Source organism: Gasterosteus aculeatus, chromosome Y, assembly GCF_964276395.1.
Source record: "Gasterosteus aculeatus chromosome Y, fGasAcu3.hap1.1, whole genome shotgun sequence".
NCBI classification, from domain to species: Eukaryota; Metazoa; Chordata; class Actinopteri; order Perciformes; family Gasterosteidae; genus Gasterosteus; species Gasterosteus aculeatus.
The window spans coordinates 451,693-464,147 of record NC_135709.1 but is presented as its reverse complement, the minus strand read 5'-3'; the positions used below and the strand labels follow the sequence as shown (position 1 = coordinate 464,147).

General features: G+C 40.3%; 1 protein-coding gene across 1 annotated transcript in view; it reads left to right on the top strand.

Annotated features, from left to right (window-relative positions):
- The window catches only part of LOC144391266 (NT-3 growth factor receptor-like), a 104,201-nt gene extending 94,966 nt beyond the window's left edge, over positions 1–9,235 (top strand). The window contains exons 16-18 of the mRNA XM_078097876.1: positions 350–593; positions 5,123–5,281; positions 7,534–9,235. Coding sequence (XP_077954002.1) covers positions 350–593; positions 5,123–5,281; positions 7,534–7,719 — 589 coding nt within the window. The 3' untranslated portion in view covers positions 7,720–9,235. The remainder of the gene's footprint in view (positions 1–349; positions 594–5,122; positions 5,282–7,533) is intronic.
- The last annotated feature ends 3,220 nt before the right edge of the window (positions 9,236–12,455 follow it).

The window sequence follows — 12,455 nt, the reverse complement described above, 5'->3', positions numbered from 1 at the left end:
GACACAGCTGCAAACTAACATTATGTATCATGCTGCTCTTTGCACGTCAGGGTCAAATACAGACACTTGGGACACGGGTTTAACACAAGACAATGTTACAACATATTTTTACCATTACATGCATCTCACACAGGGTATATGAAGGAAAGAAGAAAATCAAATTGTATCTAGGCCAGCAGTCATTCATGCAATTTGGAGTTAATGGGCTACAACATGCAAACACAGCAAAATGGTCCCTCGCAACAAAAAATGTTAAGCTACATTACACCGACGGATGTCAGGGTTGTCTCGCATATATCAGGTATGATTGTGAGATATTTGCTTACTCACTCTGCAACTTCCTCCTCAGAGCCCACGGGCCAGACGCCCTGATCCTGGTGGATGGGCAGCCTCTGCAGACCAACGGGGAACTCGGTCTGTCCCAGATGCTCCACATAGCCAGTCAGATCGCAGCTGGGATGATCTACTTGGCGTCGCAACACTTTGTGCACCGCGATCTGGCAACGAGGAACTGCTTGGTGGGGAACGGACTTCTGGTGAAAATAGGAGACTTTGGCATGTCAAGAGACATTTACAGCACAGATTACTACAGGGTAAGACCTTTTCTTTCATGCAAACGTTTGTTCTAGTGTGCATTTCCCCAATTGGTTTAAATTAGATGGTTTACATATGTATGAAGTATGTTTCATTTACACAAGCCTGTCCCACAACGGTGAAATTAGACACACGCATACACATCTGATTAACTGAACATGCGAATACAACACACTACACATTTTGGCTCCTACAATCCCTTTTCTTAGTCCTTGTTAATACAGATGCTGCAGCATTCTGAATCAACTGAAGATAAATATGAGAGCAGTAATACGGAAAATTACGGGTGGCACGGTGGCGTGGTGGTTAGCACTGTTGCCTCACAGCAAGAAGGTCCTGGGTTCGATTCCGCCCAGTGGCCTTTCTGTGTGGAGTCTGCATGTTCTCCCCGTGTCTGCGTGGGTTCTCTCCGGGTTCTCCGGCTTCCTCCCACAGTCCAAAGACATGCTCTGCGGATCAGGTTAATTGAGGACTTTAAATTGCCTGTAGATGTGTGAATGTTAGTTTGAATGGTTGTGTGCAAGGATAAGCGGTTTGACAATGGATGGATGGATAATACGGAATTGCGTTAATCTATTCTAGAAGTGTGTGCATTGCTTTGTCACGGAATGTGCCTGATTTTTTAAATGCTTCCTAAGTGAATGAAAGCATTCCTTTGTTTTATGAGTTAAAGGGTACCTTCTGGTCAAAGATCATTCCGCTTCAAATGTGAAACTTTAGTCTGCAGCTGTATTTCTAATGATTTCTAATGTTCCAATGAGCCGTGAGCGAGACGCTGAAAATGATCATGTGGGTCCCAGATTGACAAACTGACGGGTCTTGCCTGTGGAGAAGAGGTTTGTCTTAATACTCGCTTGCAACAGCAGCTCATAGGGATTTTCAGGGTCCTCTCTCAGCACTGTAATTGCCATGGTGGGAAATAATTTGTATTTGGCAGCAAATGTCAACGTCTCCATCGAGTCCCATCGTCCTAAAGTAGCTTCTGCGGACTGCTTTCTTTTTAATGGCTGCTCAAACGTCTCAGCGGGGCTCACTAGCAAAAATAATTAATTTCAACCCTTATCAGCATCGAACTGGTTCCGTTTTACGCCAATATTTTTTACTCATTGTTACTCATCTATACTCCTCGAACAGATAGGCGCAAATATATACACATTTTTCAACTGCTTTGTTAAAGGTGCCATGTGTTTTTCAACTGGAAGGATAATGCTTTTTATGAACCGATGATATGTCATGATTACATTACATTACATGTATGTTTGACATGTCTTCATCAAGTTGATGGATCTGATGAAGATTGGGTGAAGATGGAGTGGTGAAGGTGTGTGTAACATTGTAGCATGTAGCGAGATCATCAAATTTAATAGAAAGGGCAGCAAGATGATTTTAACCATTTAATTGGCTCCTTGTGCTGTCAGATAAATGAAACCAGATGTTTGAAACAGCTGATATCATGATTGACACTGATGATAGTAAATGATCAAGTTTCTTTTGAGTTGTGTTGAATTGACTACTTTGTTAACGTCGGAGGACCTTTTGTTGTCTTGGTTACGGTCACAGTTAACACAGAGAAACCAACATCGACTGTCAGTTTGACTTTGTCAATCTTTGAGAAATGTTGCTATGACAACTTTTAAATTGCTTTTATTGGTATTCATTTCATTTAGGTAATCTCTCGGCAACTGAGACACAGTGCCACATGTCATCCCAGCTGCACTCCATCTCAAAGGACAGAATGATTAACATGCATCAGCTGTCTACAATTCAGACTCAGACCAACAAAGTGACAGAGGAGATCACTTTCCTACAGTAATCCTCCTCCTTGCGCAGATTGTTTGCCTGCAGTCAAACAGAACTTCTGGGAAGTCTGCGTGGCGCTCAGATGGAGCAGATTGCACGAAGCATTCGGGACCTCAGAGTCACACAAAGTGCACAAACCTCTGCTGTGTGCTCACGTCTGTACCAAGCTTCCCAGACTTTACAATGCAACAAAACCAAAGCTGCAGTGCATTTTCACCATCTACCTCCACCCTTCTGGCAGCACAGTTTTATTCAAAATTTTGTGCTGAATATTGATGCATTACTACGACTCGCCCGGTGCGGAAATTGAAAAGAACGACCATTTCAATGAGACCACGGTGATTTTGTGTTTCTTGTTTTCGACGACTCACTGTCCAGAAAACACAGAGCTATTGAGTTTACATCACATAACCACCAAACCATTTTTAATTAATGCACTGCACTGTGGAAGGTGTTAGATGAGCTACAGGCCGGTCCGAGGCACACGGTAACCCTGAGCAAGTCTGAGAACATGAAAGCTGAGAGGGAATGTGATGGATGCAGAGCTTTTAGAATCTATAGAAGAGTGCTGTCCCAGGACGACCCTTTAGAACGATGGGTACCATTGCCACCATGGCCACCTCCTCTCCCAGAACCCTCAGCGGTAGCGGAGCCGTCGTCTTCCTCCCGATGTCGACCACCATCTCTCTGGTCTTGGCCACGTTCAGGAGCAGGTCATTTCTGCCCGCCCACAACACAAAGTCCTCCACTACTGCCCTGTACTCCTTCTTCCGTCCATCCCTTATACACACTACCACTGCAGAGTCATCAGAGAATTTAGTAAGGAGGGAGGAGAGGATGGGTGCAGGAAGGTTGATTAGTCAACGGCAAACTGGAGGTCATCGATTATGGGAACCGTGATTAGGAGATGCTTTATGATTTCACAGCAGTTGGAGAGCAGGTGGGAGCAGATGAATAATGATCCAGTCTGTCTGTTGTACACGCTGTCAGATAATGGAGAAGACATTCTGGGCCGCGCGTCTTTTCATATCCTCACCATTACTCATGTTTGATTGAAGGGGAATATTCAGCCAGAGCCAAGACCGAATCAGCCTGGTGTATGTTTCAACTGTTTTTATCTTATTGGATCTTCATCATCATCATTTTGGATTCAATTTGGTATTTACAGCCCGCCCAACGTCCTTGGACCTCCTTCGTCACCCATTGTACAGCATTTCTGAAGCTTAAGATTCACTACTTTATATTGTCATCGTGTATTTTGGCCATCGTCATCTTTTTTACAAGTAAATGGAAGTGATCATGTTTACACAGAAATGGAGGGTCACTGTGGTCGAGGGCAATTGTCACTCAGAGGTTTGGCGCTTGGTTCCCTTTTACTGCTCCTCCACATCGATGCGTCACACAGACACTTAACTCCAAGTTCATGCGGGAAATGAGTGAATGGACCCCATCAGTGTAGAAGAGGGTGTGAATGTGTGAATTAAGGGATTTATATGGTCGGAGGAAATTGCACTGCAACCTGGAGGACGGTTCTACTTTTAGTTTTCTTTCTTTTTTGTCTCCCTGTTAAGGTTTTTCTTTGGGGCAAAGTGTTCCCTGTGCAGATGGGGGGGTTCCGGGACAGAGGGTGTTGCATGTGTACCTATGGGTGGCGCTCTCCTGCCCTGCCACTCCCAAATAAGCAACAGTGCTGCTTACAAATAGGCGTCAGGGTCAGCGTTGCCCAAAACAAGAAACAACAAACAATCTTTACCAAAATCTTACCTCCCGAACCGTCCCCTCCCCCAACAAAAGAAAAGTACAAGAATCTTACCTAACTCCCTAACTGTAAAACAGGAGAGAAGTAGGTGAACAAGAAGGGCTTCTCCCCCCTACTGTTACATGGTCGACAACATAGACATTTCCATAGAAAAAGCACGGCCTGGTTGGGAGCTGGCGAGACCAAGATAGCGACCGGCCTTTAGATTTACCATCTAAAGACATGTATGGCACTGGTAGCAACATGTCAATTCTAAATGTACCCAACGCACCCCCCCGTATGGTCTATTTGACTCTAAGTAGTTCAGTTTAATTACTGAAAATCATGCTGTATTCAAGTGACCTTGAACTAGCGCCTTAGACCTATGCTTCACCCACGTTCACAATATTTATTGAGATAATAAACCAATGGAGAAGTAGAGTCATTTCTCATAAACTGCCTGAAACCAGAAGAGTTTCAGGCTTGTTCTTTACCAAATTTGGAAAAGAATGTCCATAATTTGTAGAAGAAGCGAGGAAAAGAAGAAACTGATTTGAACACTATGTAAAATGGTGTATGTATTTATAACAGATTTTCCAGAAGAAAGGGTCTCCCTAAGAACCCGTTTTGGGACAATTTAACAATACACACCGTTTTTCTAGCTGAGATTTCAGCCCAAAAGGTCAAGTCACTTACTGTTTTGTAAATATAATGAAATGTAATTTTTTTATATAAATCCCAATATCGATTCCAAATTGTAAACCAGGGATTGTCAATATATAATATTTGCCTGTTACTTGCAAAATATTGGCATTGTATGAGCCAACATATAAGTTTGACTAATTTGTGTGTGTCCCTTAATAACTGTGGCGTTTCAATGATGGCGATATCATCCCCCAAAGGCATCATGGGTAAGATATTCATCACACACTTTAACATACATATTTCATGCTCATCTCTAAAGCCTCTTTCTTCTATGTGTGTGTTAAGGTGGGAGGTCACACCATGCTGCCTATCCGCTGGATGCCTCCTGAGAGCATCATGTACAGGAAGTTCACCACGGAGAGTGACGTTTGGAGCTTCGGAGTCATCCTCTGGGAGATCTTCACTTACGGCAAACAGCCGTGGTTCCAGCTCGCCAATAATGAGGTACGCTGTGTGGTAGAAGTCTGTTTTAAGAAGTTGGTATGGAAGTTATATGACTTCCATTAACCAAAAATAACAACGGGATCTTATTTGTGGGGTTGGCCATATTTTATGTTAACTACAATAAAAATTTACCTGGGACCTTCTTGCCCCGTCAGTGGGTCACTGGGGACACTGAGATCATGTTCTGTCTAATATTTCTCTTGGACAATTTAGTGGCGTGAATGGGAGTTTACGTTGTACACTTTTTTAACCTCTTACCATCGCTGTAACATTTGGCTAAGACACCTATTCAGTAAGTAATTTGGAAGTTGTTCTTCAACCATTTTGAGTAAATGTATTTTTTTTGTTCTCTTTTGAAAAGCTGCACCTCTGAAATGTTTCCTCCAACAGTCAGAATCACTTTAAGAACTACTGGCATTGAGTGAAAGATGCAAACTGAAACTGAAGGTTTTCATTCCCGCCTGAATATTGTTTTACAAACAGATAACTGGAGCCGACTACATCTGGGACTAATTAGCTAAAAAGCAAGTGGAACACAGCATAAAACGTTCCCTGATTGAAATTAAACGTATTAAACAGATGACTTCCTCCTTCTAGCCTTAAATATACCCACGGAAGCAGTGAGATTCCGTTTAAGGGTTACCAATAACATTTTTTTAAGAAAAACATCGGAAATAATAAACCCTGAAATGAATAGTTAGAACTTGTCACATTCACTGTGGCAGAGCTACCATTCAGTTCTCTGTAAGTGAGAAAAGGAGATATGTAGAAGTTTAGGCAGTTGTGCAGAAAGATCTCTTCCTGGTACTAGTTCCTTTATCCTCTAGAGCACAATCAGATTCATTGATTTCTATCAGCATTGATAAGGGACAAGTCTTTTTTCCGCTGGGAAGGGGAAATATGCTCCAAAACTGGTAGTTAGATTGCCCTCTATTACATGGGATTACTATAAGTGGGCACGTTTTTTTCAGAAAAAAAAAGCTAGACCAAATCTGCAACAAGCTGAAGAACTAGTGGCAGAAATTAAGTCAGTACGCGTTCATCAACACGCCTAACTCGAAGCAGACTTTTGTTGCGTTTTCTGGGGAAATCTCACTGATATCAGCACAACAAACAGGAAAGTTTCACAGTATGAAACACACAGATCTGAATCACAGAAGTACAATCACAACTTTATCAGGTTTCTACCCTTTGCAAACATCATTGGTCCTGTTTTGATATTCCTGCACACACCGGCTGCTTCTGCCAGGCGCAAGCAGGGAGATCATGTGTCGTGTGTGCATCCATACATATGTGTCCATATGTCGGTCTGTCTACAGCCCATCTCAAATACTAATAGTCCTGCAAAATCTATTTTATTGACTTTATTATAAGGTCATTGAATGACTTTTTCCCGTGGCTCATAAAACTGACATCCATTTTTAAAAGTCATGTCTTTTGAACTGTAGGATCTGCGGAACAACTTATGACGCAAAACCTGACTAGATTAAGCCATTCCTGTTAAAAATGTAAATGGAATCTTAGTGGATCAAGTGATGTGAAGCCTGCACATTAATTCCGAACAGTGCACTCAGGAAGAAAGTATTTCAGATGTATTCTTATTGCGGCCCCAACAACCCCTTTTCCCTCCGTCTGCTAAGGCTCTAAATCCCTTTTTTTGTCAGTTGTATTGATTTCTCATGGGAAATCAGAAAGATGGATTCACCCCAGTGATCTCAGCAAATCTCTATGTCTTGTGTATTCGGTTTAACTGGAAAGGTGTGATATTGTGGCAGTTGTCATACCCTATGAAAAGGACAAATTGCTTTTATAAGATACAACATGTATGAGCTGTTTAAAAGAGAATAGAGAGCAATTCCTCTTTATTAATTGCATGACCAGAACCATACAAAATGGATTATTTAAATTGAATCCAGGGCGGTGGGCAAAATGTTCAACAAAATTGGTCATTGATGAGGGGCGTAAGATAAGATGAGATGAGATAAGAAAATCCTTTATTATTTTTGCACTTGGAAAGTTCACAGGATTACAGCGTTAAAGTTAAAGTGCAAACATGCTTAGTAGAAGATTATAAATAACTGGTTATTTAACACCTTCATAACTTAACTTCATTTAAATATGTACTGTATACAGAAAGATATTATATATATATATATACACACAGAACTTATATAACTGTTATTGCAGTGTACATGACAGTATAATAGTTAGTAAAAGTAAAAGTCTAACAGTGCGTCTTTCTGTCCTCCCAGGTGATAGAGTGCATCACCCAGGGCCGGGTACTGGAGCGTCCCAGGCTCTGTCCCAAGGAAGTCTATGACATGATGCTGGGCTGTTGGCAGAGGGAGCCACAGCAGCGCCTCAACGTCAAAGACATTCAGAAGATACTGTTCACTCTGATGAAAGCCACACCGGTCTATCTTGACATACTGGGATAGGAATCAACACAAGGGGAAGGAATTGTATGCATTTTGGGTTGGACTAGATCTTCACTAGAATAGAACAGAGTAAACTTAGTCAGAAGGAAATGGATTGCCTTGAAGTAGAAGTCTGGCTCGTAGTCTGAGATAGAACCATGTGGATCGAGGACCTTACCTAAATGGTCTCGCTCCTTTGTGAATGAACTCATGACTAAAACACTATGAAGATTTGACTAAACTGAATAACCCTGATTGTACACGTCTGGTGTGGTTAGTTTTCTTCTCCTAATTGTTTAGACACCATCATGTCATCGTTTCACTCACCCAATCACACCAGCTTTGGTTATCTTGAATCAGAAAGCCATCAAAGCCTGCTGTAGCCTGGTAGGACCTGGCTTGACTTGGCTATGTTGTATCGATCTCCCCCTAACAACCATGTGTCCATTGGTACGTCAGGCAATGGTGCAACCTAGCTAGATTCAACAAACCCTAAATTGGAGCCATCTTAATTTCTGGGCCTCATTTGGATTATACTATTGCTTGGTCCTCTCACCAAAAACCATACTTGAGTGCCACTGTGGAATGGAGAAGGTTAACAAATATTAACAAATGTAATTACAGTCTATTTACTTTAAATAGTCATGTCTTTTCTACAGATGATCTACATCAAAATTATTTCTGTTGATTATTATTTTTGTCCAGGCTCGTCTATTTGTCTAAAACTTTACATCAATGCTTGGTCGGGTTGAACTCAATTTGAGTGTTAATGGCAAATGTTCTTCAGATCGTCATGACGTAAACCTGTGAGGGTGAAAATTGGGGTATGAGACAATTGTCTCCTGGTAATCTTTGATGGATTATTCCTATTATAACTCCAGATAGAGGAATTTAAGTGCTGCATTATGTCATATTTGCAACCTCTGTTAGCATGCCCACTCCTGAAACCGGCTGCATCCTTCAGGCTGAAACCGGAATGGTCCAGATACAAAATCCAAAGAAAATAGCTATAATGCTGACCAATCAAAATTCTCAAGCATTCTCATCATAAATAAGTGATAGAAGGACTATTTACTCGACCATGTGTACGACAAATATCATTTTTTCAACACTGGTCAAGAAATTGATGACATCGGTCAAACATGTCCTGTGCAGCAGCCGTTGTGTGTTTAGTACAATTCCAATGCTTCTGTGTTTTCATTTGTCAAGCCTTCACTGATAAACCTTCTGGACCTGAAGTCACTGAGCTGTGATTTCTGCAGGAGCCCGACCAGACCTTCCAAACCTGAGCCTGGAAGTGTGGCTTCAGTGACTGTCTGTTGCCATAGAGATGGACCTAAGTGCCTCCTTCTTCTTTCTAAAGAGACTGAAAAAAAAGTATTTCGAAATAAGAGCACTTTTACATTTTGTTTACTTGCTTAAAGAAATGTACACTAGCTGTAAACTTTCCTTGTTTTTCTTACAAACTTTCACCACAGCAAATGTAATGCAAGAAAAAAAAAATCAAAAGAATAAAATGTTGAAAATGAAAGAAAAATAATTTACCGCTGGGAGGAAAAGCAACAAAGAAGGCTTTTTTATAGCCTTTGCAGTTTGACAAGAATGTTGGAACTACCCAAGGTGAAGGTATTCTATATATTTTTCATTTATTTTTATTTCAAATCGATGAGTGGACCTCTGCCATGCTCCAAAGCCATTGGAATAGTCTGCCACTTGGTAGGACAGAACTGATCACTACTAAAACAAGCGATTGGCTGGGAGGAAGCCTTCAAGGATTACTCAGAAGAAGCCTTTTTGTGTAGTGTTACACACTTGGATCCACTCTGACGTCAACGAGCCACAATTTCTGCATGGCAACAGAACATCTGAACAAGCAGAAAGATGGACCTGTCCATCAAAGAAAACAATCTTTCTAAAAATGTATATACTGTAAATCTCTACGTCTTGAGATATGTTAACTTATTTCCTTTTCTTGAGTTTTATTATTTTTAGCTTATTGATATGTTGTCAGTGGAAGCCAATAGATATTTTGGTAATCTTTCTTTCCAAATGTAATTACTGTATATTAATTTATATAGTTAACTTTTCTGCCGATAATCCACATCACAATCGTTTCTGTTCATTGTTATTTTAGTTGCTAATTTGCTGGTAATGTGTCAGGACACAGAAGAAATATGTGAAGTTATTGGACTTGATTTGTTAGTCTGCTTCTAGTTCAAGTGCTTTTCTAGAATCAGGGACAGTGTTTGATTTTAAACATTTTACTTTTTTTGCCACTGACCACTCAGTCTGGAAAAGCTATTGCATTCAATTTGCTGTATTTAACCTATTTAGGATAAAGCGGGGGACCTGGGGAAAATGGTAGCCTAACCCCCACTAAGTGGTTCTTCACCAAGTAAGCAAAAATTGTATCTTTTATTTGGGCGTTTTAGGGTCTTTAAAACGTTTTGTTTTATTACATTCTTGTTAAATATCTATTTTCATTCTAACAGTTTTCCCCTCTGGTTTGTAAATTATCACGATTCGAAAGAAAGCACTATTACTTTATTATTATGTTTGTAACAGCAAAATGAAAAGCCATTGCTCCACTTTCGTCCCAAATTATAGCCATAACTGTATTAATGTGTCATCTGTGTGATGGAAAAGAATGGGTCAGAAAAGAGACTAAGGGTAAGCAGGGTCTGAAAAATGTCATAATATTCAGTGCTGTTTGATTGTTGTGTACCTTTATGTCTCAAAAACTTTTAAGTTCATGCAAGAAAAGTTGGATTTTGAAAAAATCACTAACGATCCAACTAAATCACAGGACCCTTTGGGACACCAACACCACTTTCTGGTTGAAACTCCCGTGTTTGCTTGTTCCGCTTAACCCAGGTGGGCTTTTTCAGTCTTATTCTCAGATTGTCAACTAATCACGCAGTTGTGTTCCCAGAACCTGGTCCCTCTCATACAGACACTGAAGGGGAGCTTATGCGCAGATATCAGACATTGTAGGTAAATCAGATTCCAATGCTTTTGTGCGCTGCATTGAATCATATAGCTTCCTCGGGCCTCTTTGTCTTATCCCTTTTAAGAAGTACTGTATGATACCTTAACTAGTTTAATCATGATTGGCTGTTTCCTGGTTTAACTGTAACCATATTTAATCAGCTGTATTTCATGAATGAGGAGTACTAATGCAAATGGAGATGACCCTAACTCTAACCCTGGGCAAGGAAGGGTCACTACTGTAAGCGCCGATAGCGTTTTGGTCCTATTTGCAACAAACAACAGCTTCTTCTCTTAAACCCCAGTGGAGAATTCTATTGGAGAATGTAGAAACACACATGTGATGGATCAGTATGGTATATTGCATATACATTCATCACTGTGAAAGTTGTGGTTTCATTGTATTCCAGGTATGCACATTTTAGTCTGTGGCAAGCTGCACTTGCAATATTTGCAAGCTAATGGGGTCCATGCGGACACGGGGACTTGGAAAGTAGAACATGCCCTAAAGGCTACATTGAAAATTGCAAATGAGGCAGCAACAGAGAGGAGTTTCTAATCATCAATGAGTTAGAAAAAATGGAGCATATTACTTCTTTGCTTTGTCAAATTAAATTGTACTGTCCATACTGCTGGTGCAAGAATGCCTTCTGTTCTGTGAACTTCCACTTTTAGGACTCAAGGCTGGTGCATGCTTCTGCGTCTGCGTCGTTGCGTCGATGCACTCGTTGAAGACGACCTAGAGAGTCACGTCAATGTGTGTGGAAGTCGTTGGTTTGTTTATTTATTTATCATAGACTTTATTGCCCCGTGCATCCACACTGCTGATTGAGAGTCTTTTTTTATGCTTCACCTGGTTGGCTCATGACATCACATTCATTTTTCTTTTTTTCTTTAGCTTTACTTTTTTTTTTCCCATGGTATTTAATCAAAATGACTTGCTCAAGACCCTCGGATTTTTCTTGTCATGCATCACGTTTCTCATACAAAGTATTTAAGCTGACATTGATAAAGCTGTCATTACTCTGAAGACACTGAATTACATAATAATTCATTCATAATAAGTCTTTCTCCTGCTCCTGCTCTCTCTCCCCGGGTAAAGTGTTGTATATCTGTCTCCATATTATCATTTATAACTATGTATTAAAATAATTTGACGACTTGTACAATGTATTTTTCAAAAGCTGAGACGCAGTGAACTTTTAAGGTGATTCTGACTCATTAAAAGTTACTTCATCTTTGAATAGTTGTTTCCTCTTGTAATGTCTTTTGTGGTCTTTCTATTGAACCATTTGACGCCAGCATCAAACATGCTCTCCTATCTGATTTGTCCATAGATAAATAATCATCACTCGCGCCATTTTCTGGTAGTTTTAAGCCACAAACTAAACTAATGGTCAGTTCTGTAAATTCCAATTTCAATGATTAAAATTGCTTCCACAAAGTTACCCCTTTCTGTCATTACTACCAATAGGTGTTTTTAGCGATTTAAGTAGAAGTGCACACCTAGTGATAGAAATTGTAGTTTGTGTGTTCTTAGATATTAGTTATTACATTTTACAAGTTTAGATAAAGTGAATGCAAGATGAATCAAACACAATGTAAAGTCATGTAAATCATATAATTCAATTCAATTCATTTTATTTTGTATAGCCCAAAATCGCAAATTACAAATTTTCCTCAGAGGGCTTTACAGTCTTTACACATACGAAATCCTCTGTCCCGAAACCCACCATCGGCACAGGAAAAACTCCCAAAAAAATGAAAAA